Raw genomic sequence first — 27,125 nt, 5'->3', positions numbered from 1 at the left:
AAACATCGTTTATGGCAAGTTCGAAGCTTTTTATCTTTCATTTTTGACCGTTTTGACTTTCCGTTTACGACCGCCATTTGTACTGATGAAAAGACAACTCTGTCAATCGACGAACGACTACTCTTTTTCGATGTACAATAATATATGGAACCACAGATACGTTGTTAAAATTCAAAACACTGTTTAATTTTGATAAGAGCGATTATCAAACAAATTAGATATGAAATTTTTGATTCATACTCCAAGAATAAATGTCACTATTTTGTTTTAGAAACTTTGCAAAAAAAAAAAAAAAATTGCAAAAAAAAATACTTTTCAATGCTAAAATAAATGCTTTGCAAAAAGAAACCTTTCTATGATCTTCTATACTCAGATTCAACAAAGACAAATTATATTATGCCTTTTTTCAATCAGCTCTTGCAACTTATTTTAGAAGAATAGAAGAATAGAGCAGAATAGCTGGCCAGGAATGTCAGTTATTTACTATACTATTAAATATAGAAATAAATAATCAGAATCACCATTATGTACAAGAACATTTGTATTTTTTTTTTTTTTAGGCAAAGGTAACTTTCAACTTTCTCTAGTACCAATTGTAATTCCCCGATATGTTACAGCTTTATTCATGGATTCACTATTTGTATTTCCAGTTTTAAAATCACTCAGTTTTCGAATTTCATTATATAGTATTATACAAGTCTAAATTGAAAACAATGTTCAAACCTGTGTTATTTCACTTATAAAATGAAATTTTACATTCATTTATTGTGTACACACATAACAGGTATTCTCAATTCTTGATCATTCAGTGCAGGTTTTTTTACCATATCAAGTTACAAAACTTAAATGTACTGGAACTGAAAGATATTTTTTTTTATCAGTACACGTATAACTAAAGTCTTCAAAATAATTTATAAATTTTCAACAATAAGATTTAAACGAACAAGAACAAAAAACAACCAACATTCAGTGACTCACCTATGAATTGTGTGCCATTCACTCAAGGATTATTTCTTTGTAATTCTCTTGCTTTTCCTCACATTTTTTACACCAATTGTCATGATTATTCAGTTAATTAAAGGTCAATTTGAAAAAAGTTTAAAAGTTATAACACAAATCCATGAATAAAACTGGAACAATAAACGGTATTAAACAAAGAACACAAAGTCAGTCTAGCAGTAATTCTTCTCTGTATGGTAAATTGTGAAGCATTGAGGCATACAGAGGTGTTTGCCACATACTGAACACCCATATTTAGTTTGTCTTATATTGTCTTGCTTGCCATTCTTCTGTCTCATGTAACAGACATGACACCTGCCTTTACTATTTAAAGTTGTAGGCATGTGTCTTTGAATCAATCTCTGATCAGGGGCAAGTAATGGCCTTCCTCTCCGTACCCCGGCAGAATATCCATTGATCAATCCTTTTATCAGCAAACAAGAAAACTGAAGGAATGTGAGGTTTGAAGAATGGTTTGGACTTAATGTGAATAATCTGTAGGCATTAAATTTAACCATCTCAAGTAGACTAAAAAATACTTTTTTTGGCCATTTTAAGGTTTTCTGGTGATAACAATAATACTGAATGTATTGATCTGCTTTGTCAACACCACCCATATTACAAGTGTAGTCAACAATAGCAGATGGGCAATTAAACTCCTGTCTTGCAAATTGGCCGTCAACATTTACTGAACGAGTAACTTGACCAATGCTTTCATTGTGTATTGTTGACAATACTGATACAGTTTTTTTGTCCTTCCAAGATACCGCTAACAAAGCACCTTTTTGCCTGAATTGATGGTCTCCACGAGTTACAACATTAACTGGCTTTTTACACATGATATCTTTTGGCAAACCTGCCCTAGTGTTACGGACTGTTCCACATGCAGCTGTGTCATAATTCTCCCACAACTCTAAATAAAGGTTAGGCGATGTAAAAAAGTTATCGGTATAAACATGATAGCCCTGACCTGCAATATTTGCACCTTCTAAACAATTCTTTACCACCGAAGAACCCAGACTGCCCTCTGTTCTAACTGTTCTACCTGGATACACATCTATATATTGTATGTAGCTGTTGGCAGATTCTGCCAGCATCCAAACCTTTGCGCCCCATTTATGTGGTTTACTTGGTAAGTATTGTTTCAATAATGTTCTCCCTTTGAAAGGTACCATACACTCATCAATGGTGACATTTCTTTTTGGTATATATTCTAAACCAAATTTATTATTTAAATGGTTAACTACAGGTTTAATTTTATATAAAGGATCATAATTTGGTTCTCCTTGTCTAGGTTCATTTGCAATGTTAGAGAAATGGAGGTACCGCAATATTTGGGTGTATCTGTCTCTGGTCATTGTTGATGAAAATATTGGGGTGACCATAACTGGATCGGTTGACCAATATAATTTAGTAGATGGTTTGCGATTTATTCCCATTTGGTAGGTTAGACCAAGAAATGCTTTAATTTCTGGTAAAGTTGGGATACTCCAAGGCATTTTGTTATCGTTTGGCCTATGCTGAATGTTATAGTTGGCATAACTATCTGTTTGGTTAATAAGAAACTCAAGAAATTGATCACCCATGTAGAGTTGCCAAAAATCTAAGACTTCCTTTTCAGCACCCATGACGCGACTTGGCCCAGTATTGCCACGAGGGTTAAATAAATGTGGTAAACCCCTTTCATAAATATCAAACCTAGAATGCCATCCATCGCCACCATCTCCTCTCTCATCAATATGCACCTCCTCCTCCCCTTCATCCTCATTTTCAGACTCATTGAGATCTCCATCACTGTCATCCCCTATCCCCTGTTCACTCAAAATAACTCGCAACCTTTCCTCAGCGGCCAAAACCTCTTGTTCGGCATTTATAACATCAGTTTCACTAAACCCTTCAAAGTCGCCGTCAGATTCGTCTGACGACATTTTTAGACTGCAATAGTAGCAGACGAACTTGTACTTCCTTAATTAATTTCGTGCATTTTCCCGTACATTCCAAACCCAATTATCTTTTCCCCTCGAAACCGGTGACAAAAAATTAAAACTACATGCAAGTCTTACCTGTCTTGTGCCTACTTGTGGGGAAAAGGGCCTACCAATGATCGCTTTCATTATTTATAAATATATATTGAATCATTTATTATTATTATATATCCAACAATACCTATGAAATGTGAAGGGCTCCTTTAAAAGAGCGAAAACAGCCGTACTTCCACTGCTTGTTATCGAGAGGAGCCATTTTGAATCCTCACATGACCTCAAAACGTGTTTCCGGTTCTAATTTTAGAAAATAAAATTTTCCGATTTGATTTATTTACCTTTCACGATGTTATTAATGCTGCTGAAGAACTAAAATATGACCCTCAGGTATCGTAGATTTTGATTGAAGCATTGATTTCAACTGTTAAGAACGGCAAATACTGTAAAATTGCGGTTTTCATTGGGACAATATTTATGTATCCTGAAAGATACACTCGCCCTGCGCATCATGTATCCTCAAGGATACATCCGCCCTGCGCATTGTGTATCCTGAAGGATACACTCGCCGCGAAAGGGTTAAAGCAAGACAATCATAAGAATCTGAGATGTTGCTGAATGTTTAGAATAAAACGGTTGACGTGAGGGCATGGCCCTGAGCCAATAGTATAAGTCTACAGATTGATTGAAAGCAATCGTATCCCAAAAACCTTTAAGTAAACTAGTATATTATTGTTAGTTGTATTTCAATAATATTGACTAAGTGCCGTGACAAATAATCAGTCACATTTCAGTTTGAAGTTTATGAAGCAAAATGTTGATGTGCTAAATTAGTTTAGATATACATTATAACTTAAAGAAACAGCAAAATAAACCTAGAAGTTTATTTATTGTTGCAAACATTGAAAATAAAAAATAAATGGTTGTTATCTGTATTCCTACCTGGTCAGCACCATAATGGAATGAAGGGTCTATTTCAGCATGCATGTGATGTCCAGCCAGCATAATTAATAAACCTGTACAGAACATAGGTATCCTACAAAGGTAAACAAATCATCATTAATTTATCACTAAATCTTAAAATGCTGAACAGAACATAGATATCCTACAACACAAAGGTGTAGAATGTATGATTAATTTATTATTAAGACTTATAATGCTGAAAACAGTTCATTGCATATAACTTTTATAATGTTTTTGGCAAGGAGGACCTTTCAGTTCAAAATTTATCTACCAAATAGATAGAGACATGAATGGAGATAAGACTCACACTGGATCCAAGGCAAATCCCCTGTAAACAGTACAAGGGGGATTGCTCCTATTTTTAAGGTGTTGACAATAACATTTGCTGTCAAAATAATGATTTCAGTAAAAAATATAATAAAGTATAGGAATCTGATGTAGTTGCCTTTGTTGATGTGGTTCATAAGTGTTTCTTTTCTTTTATAAAGATTAGACTATTGGTTTTCCTGTTTGTGTGGTTTTACACCAGTAATTTGTTGGGTGCCTTTTATAGCTTGCTGTTCGAAGTGAGCTTCTGCTCTGTGTTGAAGACCTTGACCTATAATGGTTTACTTCTAATGGTATTCTACTACATGTATCAAATATATATTAAAGGAATACCAACCCAAAACCAGCAAGTATCAGCCACCATCTTATTCTGAGTACAAAACATAAACTTTTACAATGGAGGAAGTACAAACAAAGGGAGATAACTGCAGTCCAACATCTTGTTGACAGAACTCCGACTAGAATTAAGGTGAACTGAACCAGATGTACCCATGTGATTGGTTGGTTGTGGGTTCCTTCATACGTAATCAGTCCTAAACAGCTAAACACCTATTAAGTAAAATAATGTAAATTATAAATGTATCAGTAACAAAAGTGTATAATTTTGACTGTTTGTGTCCCTATATGTGTAAATATGTGTATCATTGTAATTCTTGGTTCAATTAACTCATCAGTAAACTCTTGATATATTGGTTTCATCGGAAACTTTACTGCAAATAGGGGGGAGGGGGGGAGTTACTTATGAATTCACTGAACATTTACAAACACCTGTTTTTTCTGAGGTAAAAGTTTGGTTTTTGAAATGTAAATTGGTAGAAACTTATCTGCGTAACCAAAATCCAATCAATAAGTGTACAGTGTTCTCTAAAAACGTTATTATAAGTGTACAGTGTTCTCTAAAAACGTTATTATAAGTGTACAGTGTTCTCTATCATAAAACGTTATTATAAGTCTAACAGTGTTCTCTATCATAAAACGTTATTATAAGTACTTACATGAGCCACACAGAAACAAAGAAGAAACTGATGTGGCATTTTCTTGTATCTGCCACTCAGAAACATCAAAACTACAACCCATATCTGTCAAATTTATAAAGGTACTTGTATAAATAAGAAGAACAAATCTTCACCACCCCCTAAATATATTATCTTAACTGTTGTATTCTCTTGAATTTGCTTTTGACAACCTGTTCATCGCATCACAGATTTACATATTTTAAAAAAGTCTGTTTATCACAAGACATTGTTTTTACAACAATGAAACTGAACATAGAAAAAAAACAGGTGCTCAGCAGGGCGCAGCTTTATACGACCCCAGTGGTCGAACCCTGAACAGTGGTACAATTTCAGAGAGATCCATACAGTTAATTACACACAAGTTATTGTCTAGAAACTAGAAAAATGCTTGTTTTTGGCCCTATTTGGCCCTGAATTCCTAAACGTTGGCCTCATAACTCCTTATATGAATCCAAACCTTCTACTTGTGGTAGTAAACATTGTGGTACAATTTCAGAGCAATAGAAATACTTATACACAAGTTATTATCCTGAAACTAGAAAAATGCTGGTTTTTGGCCATTTTTGGGCCCCTAATTCCTAAACAGTTGGGACCATCATCCCCAAAATCAATCCAAACCTTCCTTTTGTGGTATTGAACCTTCTGAAAAAATTTCATAAAGATCTATTCACTTAAACTAACGTTATTGTCTAGAAACCAATGTGTCTTCAGACGAGGCAGATGACGACGACATCATACCATTATATGATCCCAAAAATTTTGTTTGCGGTCGTATAAAATTAAAATAGCTAAACAATGTTGTTTTGACATGATTATGTGGCATTACAAAAATAGCATTGCATCATAAACCCCTTAAACTAATAAAGGTTCATACTAGTACTAACTAAACAAATACAAAGAAAGCCCTCAAAAATATGAAATTAAAAAATACCCCTTTTTTTGTGTGTATATTTATGCAGAAATTAAAACATGATATTCTATCAGTCCTTATATTCCACTGAAAATGTGCATCCTAAAACTATTAAACCTAGGATTATAAAATGCCTATTAGTATTGCCTACAAAGTTTAACTCCAATACTAGATTTCAAGCTTTGAATACTATTAATCAAGGTTTATAAAAGCAGGGGAAGGAAAAAAATAAATTTGATATTTACACAAAGTATATAATTAACCTACCTTCCAAAACATCAAGAAAATAAAACAAAAATTAACAGTATACATAATAACTTAACGATGTCAAACATACAGATTAATATATATGGCCTTTTCTGACACGATATATCATTTAGAAACTACTTGCACAACAATTATATATATAGATTCTACAGCTTCATAGACATTTAAATTTTCAAATTTACTACCCAATGCCCAAAATAAACCTGAGCATGAGAAGCCCCTGAAATTATTGAATTGGTTATCATCTTGGGTTACATGAGTAAGACAAGATAAAGTAGTACCAGCCAAGGGTATGAAGATATGGCAGCAGTTAAAAATGATACAAACAGTAAAATTACAACATTTTTTGTAATAGAAACTTTTGTTCTTTAAAAAAAACAACCTACACTTTTGTTTATTATTTTCAAATAAAAGAAAATACACAAGAATATATACCATATATAATTTTATTTACTACTACCTTAATTATAACCTTATTTCATTTAAAAAGTATACTTATTACTACTTACACTGCAGACTAAGCTAATGATACTAGTATCAAATGAAGTCTCTAACATCAGTGTTTTATAGTCCAGCTCACTGTTCACTACAACTGTTAACATTTTAGCTGACACAAACATGATAGGTGCTGACAAGAATGTACCAGCTACCATTCCTGTGGCCACCTAAAATCATATTAAATACAAATTTGAATGGTTTTCACTTGCATATTTACTGCAATATATTGTAACTTATTTGGTTTTCTCCTTAATAATGTGTTAATTAGTTTTGGCCCAACATTTACTTTATAGAGATATCTTAAACACACTTATATCAATGTGTATAGATGATATCTCACGGTTCTTGTTTTTATTTCAACACATATTGTAGTTTTGCATTCTTATTTCTCTCTTTATCTTGAATGAGATATCTATAGACTTTATTTTCCTGTGTAGTTTTTAAATAATTTAATACATAAAAAAAAACCAAAGAGAATTCAAGTATCTTTATTTTCTACAAATTTCACAACTTTGGTGGATAGTTGTCTTATTGGCATTCATACCACGTCTCCTTATATTTTTTACAATACACTTTATATTTCAAATTGCTACTTACAATATCTTGTCCAATAGAGTAGTGGCTGGCATATAAGAAGACAGATGGCGCTGTTGGGAATGTGCCATATAAGAAACCAAACATACTCAATGATTCTGTAGTATTCTTGTCACTATAGGATTTCTCTAAAGCACCAACAACTTCCCATGTTATTAATGGCAGAATCAACCTATTAATTAGACATACATTTTATATGATAGTTTAAATGTGAATAATAATCAATATAATAAATAATTAATTTAATTTATAAGTGATAATTAGTAGATTTAAAGTGCCTTTTTGCATTCATAGTCATCCTGAATATGCATTAAATTGCAACTGGAGGGTAAAGCATATTTGAATTCTCAACTTGAAAAGAAAAATTACCAAAAACAATATGGAACACTTGATCAGTCATGGAAACAATGCTGTAATTTTTCATTATGACAGTAACCATGGTAACTATATTTTTTTAATGATGCTGACACTTTCAGACTGCCTCTTATTCTGACAGTGGACCTTAGTTGTCTGACAAGTTCATCTTTGGTAATCACTAGCCTGTCAACAAGGTGATTGTGAGTTCAAACCTTGCTATTTGAAGATACCTACGACTACTATCTTAATTGACAAAGATTGCATGTTTTTTCCTGCCAAAGGAATTGGTTCTCTCCAGGTATGCTGACTCTTTCAAAAATACCAATAACAGCTGACCTCCATGATGTAACTAAAAGTGCTCAAAAATGGCATTTAACACCAACAATCAATCAATCAATGTTGTTATGGCCTATGTAAAAGTGTTTTAATTATTCATAATCCTAGATACTTACGCTTTAGCTGCTATTAGAAGTACTGGTACAATTAGTTGTGGACCCATCTGGCCTGATATTTTCCCTACCAAACTTAGACCAAGATAAAATAAAGCTGCTCCAGAGAAAGCATCACCTGTAAAGATAAAGATATCACTATAAACTGCAGTTAAAAACTAGAAAAAACAAAAATGCATGTGTACATGAACTGTGTATTGTTAAACATTTTTTTAATATCTCATTAATATAAATGAAATATCTTTATCATATTTCATTGAAATGTAAATAATACATACAAGTAAATTATATACATGTATCTGTACAGCAGACATGGAAACATATAAATAATTGTCATTTAAAACAGCATATAGTTATTTGTTTATTGTGTTTCATAGTCTGTTCTTCTGTTGTGCTGTTGCACCACTGTTTTGGGGATGGTTAGCACCTTCGAATTAGTTCAAACCTGCCACAGTCTATATGTTGCTGTCCCAAGTCAGGAACCTGTAATTCAGTGGTTGTTTTTTGTTGCTGTCTTACATATATTTGTTTTTCATTCACTTTTTTTTGTACATAAATTAGGTCATTTATTTTTCTCTTTTGAATTGTTTTACATTTGTCATTTCGGCCCCTTATATTGCTGGCTATGTGTTAAGGCCTTTGTTTATTGTTGAAGGCTGTACAGTGACCTATAGTATGTATAGTATGTATAGTTGTTAGTTTCTGTGTCATTTGGTCTCTGATGGAGAGTTGTCGAATTCGCATTCATACATGTACTACATCTTCTTTATATATAGATATATCTAAAATAATAATGTTAAATTTTAAGAATACATTTTGTTATTATATTATTCACATGTTTTAATTCTAAATAAAACAAAAACAATTATAATACCTAAAACATCAAGAATTTCTGAGATAACCAAAGGTAAATTTCTCCGTAGTATGAAGTTTCCAACAATACCAATGATTGTCATGAATACAATGGGATTCGTGATTACACCTTTAATCACATGTAGTATCAAGGCACATGTCCCAGATTTTGAACCAGAGTCATTTATACTCTTAGACACTTCTACTTTATCCCCTTCCCTCTTTTTCTGAATTTCCAACAATAAAAATCCAATAGGGTTGAGAATAACTACAGACACAGGAGCTATCAGATAGATATAGTTCAGGTACTGTGGATGGCTTTCTTGGTACAAGGCTTGTACTGAAAAAAAGAAAAAGTTTTGAAATGTTAGTAATGACAATTCAACATGCATGGTAAATGACATTTTTAATACAATGCTAATACTGAATAAACATTTTTTTAAATACAGGTAGTCTGCATGTTACTACACATATAAATGTAATGTCAAATTCACATTGTAGGGTATGATTTTATGTAAATTCTGTTGTTCTTTAAAATTTTAAACAAGAGATTTTAATCTCTAAATATTTTACTTTGATTTTTTTTTCTCTTGAAAACAAAGTTCTCAACATTAACATAACTTTATGTACATGTAGGAGCCAATATATACATGTACTTACATATAGGATATCCTAAAGCAAAGTCGTTGCTTTGTGTACAGAAAATAGCAAACAATCCAGCATATCCATAATTAACTGGTCGCTTGGCAACTAATGTTACAATTGTAACAATTATAAATACAACAGATTTTGAGATCAACACACTTATCAAAAACATCCAGTTAACAATGGAAAAATCCAAAATGCACATATTTTTGAAAAGCAGAGCAGGAAGACAAAATTTTGAGACAAAAGTCCCAATTCCTTTTCCTTGTGAGGTAGAGATGATATTTGCTCGGCCAGCAATGTAACCGAAGAGAATGACGGCAAAGCATTGGACAATGGCAGGATACAAGTTGTCAAAGTTTACTGTTGTGCCCGCATCTGTATGGGTGTCATTATGTTCACTGTGTGGAGAGGATATAGAATGATTGGTATCCATTCTTCACTAAATCTTGATACACCAATATCAATGTAAAGCTTATGATTGTAGAGGAAATAACTTTCTGATTACTCTGATCCAATGATGCCTTTAATTACCATAGCCACTGTAAACATGTGGACTTTCATCACTGAAATGAAGAAAATACATATCTCTGTTACTATCAGGTGTCAACAAACCGCATCGTCTTAAATTTTATTATCAATATAACAAAACTGTGGTTATACAAGGGGGGCAATACCTTTTTATGTTAACCTGTTTTTGCCTTTTTCAAGGTATTCATGGTATTGTTAACTGTTATCTGAGATAAATTTAAACTGTTAACTTGTTGACTGTTTTCAACCCACTGTTATCAGCATTTTTGCATTTGTTGTTTGACAAAATCAAGATGTTGTAAACATGTTAACGGAACCCCTATTGCCCCCCTCTTATACACAGGTATAAATATATATGTAAGCATATAGTTAGTCTGCTACCTTCTGGGCAAAGAAAATATGAATTTGTTTAATCTATTTAATAATGAAGTATAAGAATTGACCTTAAAGCTATACAATCTACATGCCAGGGATGGGGTAGATTACTTTAAAATGTAATCGATTAAATTACAATTACTTTGCTAATAAAATGTAATCGATTACATTACAATTACACCTAATTTCAAATGTAATCGATTACATTAAATTACTTCTCTTTAAAGTAATCATGATTACTTATGATTACATTGTATATTGAAATGTCAAAGAATTTCTTAAAACTTTTTACATGTTTTATCCTCACGAAAAAGCTAATTTTGGTGACTTTTTAAAAACTAAATTTAATTATCTTATTTGAATGAATTTAGACAAGTACAGTGTAACATGTGTAATTTGATAACATAGCTATAGACAAGTGTCTTTTCTCTACAAACTTTAACCAACTATCCAATTAACAAAAAAAAACTGAACAAATAATGAAAAATTAATTAAATATAGTTTTATTGTCTGTGGGGACATAATCGACACACTCATAAAGGTTTTTACAGGTGTTTATCACTACTTCCATTTTTTTCTTACCAACATTGGTGAGCCTGGGTATTAAAATTTTATTGTCTTAACTGCAATATCAATAAAGATATAAGTGGTTAATTGTCATTATTTGTTTGAAATTTTTAATACTTGATGTAATAAGAAAGCACATATTATAATGTTTATGGAAAATAAAATTTATTCAATTTCTCAAAAAATGAAATCTGGTTTTGAATTCCATTTTGACATGTTTGAATTAAGTGGGCTCATGCATTTATGTCGACCATCAAAGTCAATTTCGAACTAAATGTTTTCTGCTTTTATATTTCAATGTAGTTTTATCAAAGTATTGGGCAAACTTAAATGAAATTGGAGTTTATATCAGAAGTGTTCAATCAAGGAATAAAAAAGGCTTTCAAGGCATATTCTTGTATCGTAAGAGCTCAATCTCACAACAAAATATTGGAAAGGCAAATTCTTTTAGTAAACTGTAACAAAATAAAACACTTGATACAAAACTTGTTATATAGATGATACAATTTATCACATTAAACTAAGTGCTATCATACTGAATACAAATGTACTAGTTTTATGATTTTTCATTCATGCTTTACATTTTCTTATTTTCTTATTGTCATATTGTCTATCTAAACTATTTTCATATATTTACAAAATTTTTAATCAGCAAGTAATCATATGAATGTAATCTGAAAGTAATCTAAAAGTAATCATGATTACACCTGTTTTTAGCTATGTAGTCGATTACATTATGATTACTTGTAATCAGAAATGGCATAATTGATTACTGATTACATAGGATTACACTGCAAAATGTAATCGATTACAGCTGATTACGATAACCCCATGCCTGCTACATGCACATGTAGTTATTGCAAAAGCATATAATTATATATATAAACACATCATTTATACGTGGAGGTGCATTGTCATGTTTTGTTTTAATACAAATAATTCTCCTTAATACATGTTAATTTTGATGTATCTTTGCTAAGAAACTATTGTTTGTCATATCTTATTTTGACATGTTTGAGTCATCAAACAAAATATAGTATTATGTCATGTATTTAGATATATATTATGGTGCCTTGTAATAAGATAATTATATATCATAGATTGATTGACACTTAACCAACATGACCAATATCTCTAGAAGTATTTTATGAATGAATTACACTGGTAGGCCTGATGTCAATAGTAAAATAGATTTCATGGAACAATCAGTGTTTACTATGAGGTAATTGACATAAGGATTGTGACACAGGAAATATTCTGGGGAGGGCATAAATTTTTACTATTAATTATTTGGTATTAAGCACTTTCAGTACTTTTCGCTATTTCATTGGGGGCTGAGTTTTATTGGTAGAGGAGGACAAAGTGCCTGGAGTGAACCAAAGACCTTCACCATGTTCACCAGGAAAATTCAATACCTTCATTTAAATCTATTCAGTTTAGATGGTGAAAAGGATACTGGAAAATAAGTTTGCTTGGCAAACTCCATTGTCTCACCACTTAGACATTGAAATGTTCAAAAGGCAGACATAAGTCAAGTTACTCAGTTTATCATGGGTCAGCTGGTTACAGGTAGATATTTCATTACTGAGCATCACCAGTCCAGTAGTCAACATTCCCATCTCATGCGTATTCACACGAAATATCATTGATACTGCAGTCAATGGAAATTACAGTCATTTTGACAGTCACAGAATACTTCAACAGACTAAGGTTTTTCTTACCCAACCCGAACCTGAATAGGTGCATTGCAGGTCCAGTATACAGCATCAATAGAAATGGAAGAGAGGCCCTGAAAATCAGTTCATGGCCTTAGGCCTATTTGCCACACTATTTTGTAATTTTTGGTTTTCAGATTTTTCAACCTTTGAGTCTGACATTGACAATTACAATTTTGATGAAAAACTCAGTTATTGTGAAAAAATTTGATGGTACCAGCAGGATTGAACAACCCAAAGGCAGCACTCTAACCGGCTGAGCCAAATAAGATCTATTGAAACTAAATGTGTGTTAGAAAACTGTCATGATCATTCATAACCTTGTATTATTTTTAATTTTAGTTTCTTGTGTACAATTTGGAGTTTAGTATGGCATTCAGTTTGTATCTGTATGAGTACGTTGTCGATACCAATACTGGCTTTGATACAACAGTATGAGAGAGGGCCGCTGATTTATTGACGGGACGTGAGAGCAGATTCAAAGCTCTCTACGCTTGATGCACGCACTACAGTGTTGCCAAGCTGGTTCCATGCGATCACTGTCTTTACAAAAAATGAATTTGAGTATTGTGGTGTTTTTCTTGGTGGAATGTCAAAACACTTAAGAGTTGTTCTTTACTTGTTTTTCCACAATATTCAGATATTGGTTGCTTGGTATCCTTCAAATTTCTTGGCAGTTATGTTTCTCTTAGGATGTGCTTTTTTGAGAAATTCGTCTGGTTGAATAGCCAAATGATAGCTGGAATCAGCCCCTCAACCACTTTGAACATAAATATTAACTTCTGGCTTGTTCGTCTTGTCTGGAGGTCTTGTAGTTCCAGTTGGGCAAGCATTTTTGAGACACATTTGTCCTCTCTTGACTTGTAGTCTCTAGTGATGAATTTTGCCACTTGGCGTTGTATCTGTTCAAGCTTATTTATGTTGGTGACGGTGTAGGGGTCTCATACTATGGCTCCATATTCCATCGTTGATCTGACAAGCGAGATGTAAGCTGTTTTTTTACAATCTTGTGGATAGTATTTCACATTTATTCTTAGAAAGCCTAGTGTTGAGTTTGCTTTCTTTGCCACGTTTGATATGTGGTCCATTTGTGGTCTTCTGAAATTTGTAGGCCTAGGTAAGGGCTATGCTGGACTTGTTGTAAAATGTGTCCATTTAAACTGTAGAATTTATGGCTCTTGTTTTTGATGCTTAGGATGTAGCATTTTTTGGCATTGAACCGCATTCCCCAGTTATCAGCCCATACTTCTAGGTGATTGAGGTCTTCTTGAAGTATGTCGTGGTCTTTCTGAGATTTCACTGTTCTGTAAAGAAGGCAGTCATCAGCGAAAAGTCTGACTGAAGATTTGACAGCGTCTGGAAGGTCGTTTATATGGCAAAGGATTAGCAAATTGCCAATGGTCCTAAAACTGTGCCTTGTGGGACTCCACAGTCTACCGTTACTTCTTCTGATTGTTCTCCTTCCACTACCACTTTCATTTTCCTGTTTGTCAAAAACATATTTAACCAGTTATTTATTGGCCCTCGGATTCCATAGTTGCCCATTTTTGATAGCAGTCTCTTATGGGGTACTATGTCAAAAGCCTTTACTATTATCACTGAACTAGTATATAAATTTGTTTAGGGGCCAACTGAAGGAAGCCTCCAGGTGCATGATTTCTTGCTGCATTGAAGACCTGTTGGTGACCTTCTGCTGTTGTCTGTTCTATGGTCGGGTTGTTGTTTCTTTGACACATTCTCCATTTTCATTCTCAATTTTATGATCATGATGTACCATTATTTCTGAGGTATTAACACACGACATTAATTGCTGGACACATAGTAAAGTAGGGAGTTTCGTGTCATACTTTGATAAAGCTGAACATTTTGCTTAAAAGTCAAATATTTTTTTCATTTATATGTAGTCTTTTAAATAATGAAATATTGATTTAATATAAATGCGTTATTGACCTGTTGACCTGACTGCTATTTGTTTTACGTTTTAATGTCGGTGACATTTAGTACAACATTTCGGATTTACTACCGATACATCGAATCTTTCATTTTACAACAACATACTACAGAATTAACATGTTTACCCATAGAAATAGTTGTTATCAAGGATAACATTTACTTTTTTACATAACCGTATGTTGTTTTTTTTCTTTAGGAAGTGCTTGTAAGGGAGGTAATTCTTCTGGGTTACACTAAAGACCTGAAAGTGGACCTGAAAAGACCTGAAAAGACGATTAAAACTATTCAAATTGCAATAACTTTTTTATTATTGGATGGAATTTTACTATTAGTAAATATCCATATTTCATTAAAATTTAAATGTTCTAAATCAAAAACAAGTTTTGGATGCCAAAAGTTGGACCTGAAGGGACCTGAAAATCTATGGTCGGACTAATTCTAACTCCATTAACTTTTTTAATATTCAATGGTTATCTTTCAATTTTAGATTTTGTGAAACTAAAAGATAGGTTTAATGATAAAATAAAAAAAAATAAAAATTGAAAATATCGTTGGGGCGTGAAAACTCGGACCTGAGAGGAAAATTAAATTTAGATAACATAAATTTGCTTGAAAAGACTGCGGTCAGATTTATTGAAGTTCTTACTGTTTTCAATCAATCTCCTTGAAATATGAATTTTGTTATAGGACGTTATAGGAAAGGTATAATATATCATCGAAATGATAAAGAATTTTATCGAAAATATAATGGTTGAGTTACAAAATTGGGACCTTGTCAGGGAAATAAGACATGCATGAATCATAAGGGTAGATGTATTTAAACTTGCACAACATTTTTTTTTCTCTATTTGTTTTTATTTAAGACAAAGGTCTTTTGAAGAGAACGAATGACTTTATTTTTATACAGGAATATATTTGAATTATACAAAATACCTTCGTTGTTGATGATGAATCCTGGACATAAAGAAAAAAAAGAAGATTGGCTCGTTGAAATTATTCAAACTTATTCAATTTGCGTATAAACCATATTTAATTTAAAGACGAGTGTTCGTCGATTGGAATGTCAGTTTAATTACATGAAAGTGTGCCCGTTGTATTGATATCAGGTGATAATTGGATCATTAGTCTAAATAAACATTTCACTTTAATCTTTTAATTAGATTATTACTATATCTTGTTACACTAATCGCTACAATTAACTACCATGAATATTTTTATCACAAGTTGCTTTTGACTCTTCCATGTCTTCTTAAATGAAAATGCAAATGTTTTATATGCAACTGTTGAATTAACTATATATATCCAGGTTTATTCAGGACTTCATTTTTCATTTAGCAGGTCCGATTTTTGTCACAAAATGCAGGTTCCAGACTTTGGACACGCACACAAAGATTGTGACGTGGTTATCATAGCTTAAAGGCACTGAACCGTTTTCTGAATTATTTATTTCTATGGTATATCATGTCTCTTTTACTTCTAAGTTTTGACATGCGAGTTTTTATTTTGGTATCTCTCGTCTTTTTTACTTGTATCAGATTTGCGTATCACTGATATTTAGTATCTTTCCGTGAATATAGAAAGAAGATGTGGTGTGATCCCAATGAGACAAGACGCAACGTTAGATATTGCTAGTACCACGAAAAATAGCGTTAAGTAAATATTTGACGGGAATTTTTTTTATAGAAATGCTAAAATAAATATGTCAAGTTATACATGAAAATAAAGATTGATTCTTAAATTTTCACATTCTGATGGAGAAAGAATAAAAATATAATATTCATTAGGCTTAGGAAGACACAGATTATCCGAAAAACGTTTACTTAGCGTTGTCCCATGTAACAAACTCGAAACATAAAACTCGAACAATTCGCGAAATGTTCACGCAACTCTTCGAAATTTTGCATGAACATAATATGACGTGATATATTTCAGTATTGGTTAACATGGCTGTCTCCATTTTAAAAATTGCATACATATTTTCAAAAAGGTTATGATGTACGGCCATGTTCCATCGGAAATTTAATTTGGAAACTTGAAACATTTCAGTTCAAAAATAAAATTTTGACAGATAATTCATTAAATTGTAAGCACGATCGTTTTGTGCTAAGTGTAAGCTCCCAAAATTCGAATTGAAAAATAAATTGAGCTATTCAATTCAAAACAAGAGATTTGCAATGTCTTTCGGAAATGTCCGAGTTAAACTTTCATGCCTACACAAAATTTTACGGCCAAAAAACCAGAGATTTGATTTCGTGAAGCCATGATTATTTTTCGGCTTTGAAAACAACTAGTATACCAATTAAAAGTACTTTAAAAGTTGAAATTAGTACACCAAACAGCAGTAATATTATAGGGTTATTCATAAAAAATACGGATTGATGAAAATGCCTTGCAAGTTTGTCCGTTATCATAATTTGACGTCGCCACAAGGGACGGCATGAACTGCATTCGCGTGTTCCTGCCTCCACTAAATATAAATGTCCTGCTCTCAACAAAACGAAACGATGCACACATTACAAAAATGAACATCTATAAAGCGATCAAAAAGTAAGAAAACTTTTTATACTATTGTATGTCACTGCTTGAATAAAATCATACTCGGGTTGAATATATAACGCAGCAATTATTCCTCCAAAAACACATGATTACTAGCAGTAAAATTGAATATTCTATATAGATGTTAATTATAAAATCGTATCGGATTGGATTCTCACGGCATTTATTATAGGATTAAACACATTTTTTCTAGAGGTTATTGATGTGTAAACCGGGGCGGTTAACTCACAAACTGAATAAAAGTCCGAATTTAACGTGTTTAATCCTTATAATTCTTCAGCCAAACATACGCGAATATTAATTTACATCATTACTTTGATGGCTACTATATGTACCATCAGATGCACAATGTCATGTCGTAACTAAGGAGTACGCCGCCATCTTGACTTTCTAAAAAAAAACTCTGTTTTTGTCCCCTATGTTCTATTTTAGCCATGACTGCCCTGTTTATTGGTAGATCATATAACTGTCGGGTACCACTTATAAACTAGATACGTATACCCTAAGGCATATTCAATTACAGTTTTGAAGTATTTGGCCAAGTAGTTTTTTGGGCGCACTTCGTTTGCGCGCACTTGGGGATTAAAATGTTTTACGTTTTCGCGCAGCTTTTGATTACATTTGCGTGCATTTATCTTACAGGTAAACTCAGGTAAAAAAGGGTATACATGTATAATGAAATATAAATAATATAAAACGGAAAGGGAACTGCTACTAAAAAATAATTGAATAAATTTATAAATGAATAAGTATTTCAAAATGCCTGAGCTTACCCAAGTTTACCTGTCAAATAAATGCGCGCAATTGTAATGTAAAGCTGCGCGCAAACGTAATGATTTTTGCGCGCAAATGCAATGGTAATACGCGCAAACGTAATGCACCGAGTTTTATAGAAGAAGATGTTTTGAAAAAGAAATAGACTTGCTTGCCAATTACACTTTCGCTCTATCTATTACAGATAATAACCAAAAAACCGTAAAACTTAATAAAATAAACTTTTTCGGACAGTAACCCTACAATAGGACTACGAAGGTGGTCAATATCAGATAGATTTTGACTTATTCATCTCTCTAACTCTTTTTGCTTTTACAGCTATAGTTTTGAGATGAAAGCCAAAAACTGCATTTGACCCCGATCGTCTATTTTTAGTCATATCGACCATGTTTGTTGATGGATCAAAACTTCCGATACAATTTATCATCAGTTACTCTAAAGAACATTCTCTTAGGGTTTAGAAGTATTAGGCGCAATTGTTTCAGAGGAGAAGATTTTTAAATGTTAAAGTTGAGAATGGCAATGGAGAATATGTCAAAGAGATAACAACCCGACAAAAGAGCGACAACTGAAGGCCACCAATGGGTCTTTAACGCAGCAAGAAATTCCCACACGGAGGTTGTCCTCAGTTCGCCCCTCAATACAATTGTGTACTAGTTCAGTGAAAATGGATTCCCCATTTCCATTCTCAATTCTAATTACTAAGTAACTAAAATTAAAAAACATACAAGACTAACAAAGGCCAGATGCTCTTGTCTTTGGACTGGCGCAAAAATGCAGCGACCGGCATTAAACATGTTTTGTGAGAACTCAATAAAATATAAAGAAACACATAGTAATACGCACAGAATAAGTCAGTTAACATAATGCCGAGTCCGATATCAGAATAGGTAACAAAAGAAACTAAGCAAAATGACAATGATACATAAATGAACAAAAGACTACTATATATAGCAGTTACTGGCATGCCAGCTCCAGACCTCAATTAAACTGATTGAATGTTTATTTCTTCATTATCATGTTAGTCTGTTGTTCAGTGGTTTTCGTTTGTTGCTGTGTTACATATTTGTGTTTCGTTCATTTTTTGTACATGAATCCTGACTATGCTGTATGGACTTTGCTCAATGTTAAAGGCCGTACGGTGACCTATAACTGTTCATTTCTGTGTCATTTGGTCTCTTCTGAAGAGTTGTCTCATTGACAAACATATCATATCATATCTTCATCTTTTTAGGATGAACAATTGTTGTAAAGTTATTAACCAATTTGACCCCTATGTTCTATTCTAAGCCATGGCGGCAATGTTTGTTAATGGATCATTACTTCGGATACCATTTATAAACTAGATACACTTGAACATCCGGTTTAAGGTTGAAGGTAATTGGTCGAGTAGTTTCAGAGAAAATTCTTGAAATAGTGTACGACAGTGACGACAGACGACGACGGACACCAAGTGATGGCAAAAGTTCACATGGCCATGTGAGCTAAAAAGCACATATATAGATATAGGAAGATGTGGTGTGAGTGCCAATGAGACAACTCTCCATACAAATAACAATTTAAAAAGTAAACCATTATAGGTTAAAGTACGGCCTTCAACACGGAGCCTTAGCTCACACCGAACAACAAGCTATAAAGGGCCCCAAAATTACTAGTGTAAAACCATTCAAACGGGAAAACCAACGGTCTAATCTATATAAACAAAACGAGAAACGAGAAACACGTATATATTACATAAACAAACGACAACTACTGTACATCAGATTCCTGACTTAGGACAGGTGCAAACATTTGCAGCGGGATTAAACGTTTTAATGGATCCAAACCTTCTCCCTTTTTCTGAAACAATAGCATAACATCACAACAAAGAAAAACATACGATAAAATATCATTTGGCAGACTTAACTCAATCAAAAAACGTATGATTAAACAATGAACGAATAAATTTGATCTGCGATATCTGAATACAAATGCACAGTTAATTAAATATTAGAGACAAACATTCATGACCAAAAAGCTAACAAACAAATTCAAAAACAGGACATGACTGAGAAATATTTAACCAATCAATGTTCACTTTAGAAAAAAACCGGTTTTTTTATAATCTTGAAGTTTATACAAATGTTGTAAGAATAAGTGAAGATTTTACAAATAATCAAAGCTGGTGTACAGACAAGATCCGTATAAATAAAAAATGACAAAAAAGCGTTATAAACAGTATCAACAGGTCGAATTAACAAGAAAATACGATTTGAGAGTACTCGCAGTTACTGACAGCTAGTTAAAAGCCAAAACCAATTAATAATAAAAAATCATGCATCAGAGACTTTTTTTATTAACATGATTGTGCACAACACCAGTAAAATATGATAATAAGCTGTACTTGATATGCAATTTTCCTGAAATCGAAATATTTTTTCTCCTATTATGTTTGTCCGAATTGAATGTTTAACCGAATTGCAGTAATAAAATACGCAGAAATTCTTGACTTAACAGTTTCCCTTTTATGCTTCGATTGATTGTTAAATTTCTCGTTTCCGTGGAAAGGTAATGCTTATATATATATATGATTCCCCAAGGTATAAAACTATTATTTTACTTGAATCAGAGAGCTGTAAATAGACAACACTATATCACGTTAAACTGCTTCCAATTTAATTTATTGTGATGGTTGAATAGTTATACATGTACATTGATAAACCCTTTCAAATTCTCTACATCTTTTAACAAAAACAAAAATGTTCGTATCATTAAATCGTTACCTATAAACAAAAAGACAAAACTTTTCAGTAAATCTCCATACCCGTTCTTACCATTAAAATATTATATTATCATCAACTATAGGTCTAATCAGTGTTCACAAATAAAAACTATTAAAACTGAATAACCAAAACATAGAAATAATGTTAAACTGTATTATTGCTGCTAGTGAGTTTACTTTTGTGTATTAATGCCTGCTTTCAAAACTTCCATTTCCGACTGTAGTTTATTTAAGGATCCATTCAAGTTCAAGATATAAGTGCGATACGTACGAGTTTCATCTAAAAATTGTCTTTGAATTAAGTTAATGGCTACCTTCATTTCATTCACTGAATTACCACGAGGCAAACTTAGGTCTATCTTTTCTTCAAGACTGCCAAGTCTACCTTCAATATTTTGTAAATTAGCGGGAGATCCTCGACTTTGTTCAGAAATTGTGTCGACTTTGGTCTTCAAGCTCTCGACTGTTTTAACTGTATCTTTTAAAGTGTCAATGTCGCGTGCATGTTTGCCAATAGAAGTTACTGTCTCTGCTAGCTGTCGTTGTAATGAACTGTATATTGAAGTTTGAACGGAGGACTGTGATTGAAATTTGGCGGCAATATCCAACATTTGCGATTGTAAAGTCGCGAGTGTTGGAGAACTTCCCTCAGAAAGACTTGATTTCCAGCTTTTAACCTCATCCATGAACCCTTCCAATCTAGCTATACTTTCTCTTGTAGAATCTAGTTTTGACTTCATTTCTTTTGTCACTTCTTTCAAGTCCTTAGAATCAGTAGTTAGTTTTGTAAATTGACCACTGAAAACTTCAGTAATTGTGTTGAGTCGTGCATTTGTAGTATCTATCCCCGTCTGCATATGCATTATAGAATGAGGTTCGTCTTCAGCAGAAACTGGTGTTCCAATGTGTTTGCAGTTATTGTCAGGAACAACAAATTCATACTTGCACATTTCAGCATTTGTTCCAAAGAACAGGACAAGAAATAATCCACATTTAAGTAATAACATTATTAAAAATTTATCGTTAGACCCGTCATGAGTTATTTCAAAAACAAAACATGCTTTAGACTATTCGATGCTTTTATATAAACTTGTAATCTTTAGTCTATAAAAAGATGGGGGTAAACAAAGGGAGTTACATTCTTCCTCCAGCCTACATCTTATGGAGCTGGTCTTATAGACATCACTGGAAATGATTGAAATTTATTTCTCCCCAACACAAATCGTTTACTTTTCCTTTTACATATCAGTTTTAATTGAATTCAATTAGATACTGTTATTTATTTTTCTCATTAATGTTAACCTAAATATGTACAAGGCAATGAGAGCAAAATAACTGTAATTTTTGTAAACGAAATGTAATTATTTGACAATTTGTATTACACCTTTCCTCCCATTAAGTCAATGTGGGATTACATCGTTCCGCCAAATACCAGCATTGTCGAATTCATCGAAGACATGTAGCAAGCTTCTCCATTAAATAATTGTTGTTTGCAAACAATAAAAAGGAAGGGCAGGATGTTTAAGTTTGTTTTGAAAATTTTATCAGGTAATGTTTTGGTGAAGACAGCTTCCATAACGTTATATTAAGCGACGGATTAAAATTACGAAAGACAAAATTCTACAATGTCATAAGTCGATTTTTTTTAAAGTACGCATTAATGTGAAGATATACACCAGAACCACGGTTTGTACAGTAAAACCATAATAAATGTGCGTTTGTTTTAGTAACTCGCGTGTGAATATAAAATAAAGCATCTTGTTTAAAAATTACATCAGCCTATTTTGCGTTTGTTTGGTCACGATTAAAGTGTTTATGCAATAAAGTAAGACTAAAATAGGATATAGATTTTATTTTTTTGCAACACCCTAAAATTTACTGTCTCTCGTTTTTAGTTCAATTGTACCAAATTAAGCTCTAAATTGGTGATTTATTATTGACTTGAGACGTTTTCTTTGTACAACTAGAAATATTCATTAAACCTAGCTGAGGAGTTCATCGACACAAGTCAACATTGACTAATATCTTGCAATTGTTCGCCTTATGGATATACACATCTTCTCAAGCAAAGATCAGCCTGAGTTTAATTTCCGTCTTCTGTGAACACAGAATAGAAGTCATGACTGACGAGGATGAAACATTTATGCTATGTTTGCCGCCTTTCCCTTGTGGGAAGTTGGTACTGCAAATTTTAATGCAGCTTATCTGTATGCAGAAAGAACAATGAGGTCATGCTGTTTTTTTCTTTTTTTTTTTTTTTATTAAAATGATAATTTTATCAATGTTACATGTGTTTATTTTGTATTGAAGGACACATACGTATGAATAACATGAGCTATAGGGTATACGTCAATGAGATAGCTACATTGTACCCCAAAAACACACATACAACAGAACACGTCATCTATTGGGTTCAATATCTCGTCTTCGACCAATGTCATTATTAACCAGTAAAGTCACTGAATAGGTAACAAAAGTAAAGATATGCATAGCTATAAAACCAAGATCAATCCACCATTTTCTACATAAGGGGATGCCTGTGCATCAGGAGTATGACAGTTGTTATCCGTTCGTTTGATGTGTTTCAGCTTTTGATTTTGCCATTTGATTGGGGACTTTTCGTTTTGAATTTTCCTCCGAGTTCAGTATTTTTTGTGATTTTACTTTTTATAGAACACAGTTCCTGTTTGAAACAATTATTTACAGAAAGATGTCGTTAAATGAACTGGATTACAATGCAGGAGCGCATTTATTATGCTTTTCAATAAGATAGGACCAAAAATACCCCTACCCCCATCCCTTTTCCTCACTTCACTTCAACTATCATATCTGCATTGACAATAATTTATTGGTGTAAATTAGAAATACCAATTAGAGCTAAGCTCTCGCGGTGTATCGATTACTCACAACAACTATAATAAAAGTTCATAGTTTACACAATATTTTTTCGTTAGGTTTCGTCGACATTAAATTTTGAAAAAAATGATTGCCTGTTAAATTGCGGTCGGTTCTCCATATGCCGCCGTGTTTTTTTCGCTTACGTAGACATTTAAGCTAAACCTGATCGAATTCCCTAAAGTTGTATTGTTCATATTCAAGTTCGATATAAATCTGATATATCTATACAAAGTCTGAAATTAAAAGTTAAAACATTGAAATCTCTGGTCCAAAACAATGCTTTCACACTATAAATTTCACGTTTGGCTGTTGTTCATCCTGACGACAATATAAATACTTCCTGGTCCCAATGAGAAGTCAAATAATAGAACTATTTTGCGATCCACGAAATAGCTTTTGATAAACTTCAACTATAATAATTCCATACTTACAGTTAAAAAGCAACGTTACCACAAAATATGACTTCACAAGAACAATGTGCAATGGTATGTGCGTTATGTGAAGTAGATCCAAAAGTCAAATGGAAATGTTTAGATTGTAAGTTATTGATGTGCATAAAGTGTAAAGACAGGGTACATCCTAAATTCAAGGCCGCCAATGAGCATAGAGTTATTGATATAAAGGAACTTCAGTTAGATGGGAAAGAAGAGTATGATGCTTTTAACGCGGAAGAAGACGTAGAAGTGATGACACCAAGATTAGAAGTAAAAATAACTAATATAAAAAAGTTCCCGACAACATTAGAGAATATCACAATTTTAGCAATATCATTAGATGATTCGATTTGGATTGGTGATGGAAATGAACTGGAAGGATTCCATCCATTCTCTAAACCAACTGCCCTTCAAAAGGTAAAAGTCGAAGAACAAAAACTGAAGGTTCTATCTACGTTTAACATTGATGTGTGGGACATAGCTATAACCCATACCAATGACCTGCTGATGGCTACACGAGAAACAAAGCTGAAGCAAATCATTACTTCCGTTAATAAAGTGTCAGAATCTACGTATGAGCTACATGCAGATTCATTCTTAATTTCATGTGTACACGTGACAAAGAATGGAAAAGTGATAATAGCTGCAAATAAAAAAGATCCTGAACACAGAGAAATTATCGGTGTCATGGATACAGACGGTAGCCGTCTGACATGGCATGAAAACGATAAAAACCAAAAACCTTTATTTGAATGGCCAATGTCTATTAACAGTACAAGTAATGAGAATATATTTATTGCGGATTTACGCCGAGTGGTGGTGCTAGGGAAGGTAGATGTGATTCGTGTTTACAATCCCATCATTAAACACTGTCCATTCAGACCAACATCAGTTGTAACCACGCCATTAGACAATGTTATAGTATCCGACTGTCAAAATCATACATTACATATACTGAACAATACTGGTCACATATTGACCACCTATACGACCACTGATATTGGAGTATCACTGCCGTATTCTCTAGCCATTGCCTCGGTAGGACAATTTACGGTTCTATTCATAGGATGCAGCACACTAGAAGATAGTTCTGAAAATGCAAATCTGTATAAAGTGAACATCACAGGTTGTTAATACTTTCTATGATAATCACCCATTAGACCACTAGATTTATTGATTGATTAATTTAACAACTGATTAATTAACATCACCATAGACATTAAAGATTTCCGGTTTAGTATATTCATGGTCAGAAAATATATTCAATAAAAATATTCGTAAAGGGTCCCGCGTCTGGTTGAACTCTGTATCTCGACTGTGATTGCAGCTGTCGGTGGAAATGTACAATGTTGACTGCCAAAAAAAAATCATTTATCAGTAAAATACACATTTTTTTACAAAGCCGGTTTTTTTTTATTATCAGAAGCTATATTTTAAACTTGATAACATATCTGTCCAGTTTTCCTAACCTTCCGTGAAAGTTTGACAAAATCATTGATGTTTAAATATTAAAGTGAGCAGCATTACAGTTTACAATAGAGTTAAATTGTCTTTTTGGTTAAGTTCAGGGGTGTCATGTGGTGTTCGGTGGTGAAATACTTATTCTCGAACCTGACTTTGTCTATTCCGTTAAATTCCTAAGCATGCTCACTTGTATCTTCTAGAAATAAACGATCGACGATATGCTCCAACCACTGGCATTCAACAAAAGGAAATAAAAAAGATATGACTATACTGGAATTGTTAAAAGCTTTTGAAACAGAATCACACAAACACTTTTCCACATATACAACAATATGAGAACAGAGACAATAATCAAATAATGTATGACAAAGGAAAATGTCACCAGACTTGAAAGAGGTAGGACCAATTTCCCCATAATTTTTTTCACAGAAGGGCCAATTTCAAAAAGTGCTGAAAGAATACAATTTACTTTGAAAACTAAAAATGAAAATGCTTTTTGATGAATATCTCGATTTTTATATATCATGATATGTGTGAAATAGTTAATTCAACCCTCGAAAAGGATGAAAGTCAAATATGCACAATTTAGGGTGTTTTCAGATTGGAAAAAAAGGGAATCCCCCAAGAAGGACATTTCAAACCAAAAACAAGTTATATTTTTTGTTATTGTTGTAATCTATACCACTTTTCCCCTCAAAAATGAAATATGTGTAATGTGTCCTTAATACCTAAAAAACAACTTTTTAATGAAAAAGTGGAACATCTCTAAATTGAACCTATATAGTTGATAAAGAAACGTAATATGTATATGCACCGCCGTGGAACTTGAGAGGATAGATCATTAACAATAAAGTCAAAGTTCGAATCTCACATAGATTTTTTATGAGATATTAATGTTTTATCATATTTTTTCGGATGTTTGCTTAATTCATAGAGTCATTCTGGATCATTTTGACTATTTATTATTTATTAAAGAAAAATAAAAATGTATCGCTTATTGTGTGCATTCCTATGACTTTACATACTCTTGACTTACTTTCTATTCATGTGTTTACATTTATTATGATATTTGCAAGGAACAACTGCCGTCAAACTGATGTAGGTGCCGGTACATAACCAATAACACGAGAATTGATTATATAGCAATGAAGCTCAAATGTTGCGTGTGTAATATACACATAACATAAAATAAGGCCATTTTATACAAGTTTCAAAACAACACAAACAATTTTTGGAAACCT

General features: G+C 32.8%; 3 protein-coding genes across 9 annotated transcripts in view; 1 reads left to right on the top strand and 2 right to left on the bottom strand.

The window, feature by feature from the left end:
• Positions 1–15,218, bottom strand: part of LOC139513800 (lysosomal cholesterol signaling protein-like) — a 29,413-nt gene extending 14,195 nt beyond the window's left edge. For 4 of the 7 annotated variants that reach the window (XR_011662513.1, XR_011662514.1, XM_071302612.1 and 1 more), the window contains exons 1-9: positions 15,123–15,218; positions 9,872–10,422; positions 9,234–9,551; positions 8,363–8,477; positions 7,557–7,725; positions 6,971–7,126; positions 5,264–5,347; positions 4,606–4,817; positions 3,921–4,014 (exon numbers count right to left, since the gene is read on the bottom strand). Coding sequence is in view for 4 of the 7 variants with exons in the window: in XM_071302612.1 (XP_071158713.1) it covers positions 3,921–4,014; positions 4,606–4,817; positions 5,264–5,347; positions 6,971–7,126; positions 7,557–7,725; positions 8,363–8,477; positions 9,234–9,551; positions 9,872–10,292 (1,569 nt within the window). In the remaining 3 variants the exon portion in view is untranslated. The remainder of the gene's footprint in view (positions 1–3,920; positions 4,015–4,605; positions 4,818–5,263; positions 5,348–6,970; positions 7,127–7,556; positions 7,726–8,362; positions 8,478–9,233; positions 9,552–9,871; positions 10,423–15,122) is intronic. The other 3 variants (XR_011662515.1, XM_071302615.1, XM_071302613.1) reach the window with 3 other exon arrangements.
• LOC139513802 (piggyBac transposable element-derived protein 4-like) lies at positions 545–3,260 on the bottom strand. Its single transcript, XM_071302616.1, has one exon. It carries the CDS (start codon positions 2,925–2,927, stop codon positions 1,173–1,175), a length of 1,755 nt encoding a protein of 584 aa, XP_071158717.1. The 5' UTR covers positions 2,928–3,260; the 3' UTR covers positions 545–1,172.
• Positions 15,219–24,444: 9,226 nt separating the features above from the next.
• On the top strand, positions 24,445–25,554 carry LOC139511148 (uncharacterized). The gene has a single exon (XM_071297722.1). The coding sequence runs from the start codon at positions 24,445–24,447 to the stop codon at positions 25,552–25,554; it is 1,110 nt and encodes a 369-aa protein (XP_071153823.1).
• Positions 25,555–27,125: the final 1,571 nt, after the last annotated feature.

Source organism: Mytilus edulis, chromosome 2 (genome assembly GCF_963676685.1).
Source record: "Mytilus edulis chromosome 2, xbMytEdul2.2, whole genome shotgun sequence".
Classification (NCBI taxonomy): Eukaryota; Metazoa; Mollusca; class Bivalvia; order Mytilida; family Mytilidae; genus Mytilus; species Mytilus edulis.
This window is presented reverse-complemented; position numbering and strand designations above follow the sequence as displayed.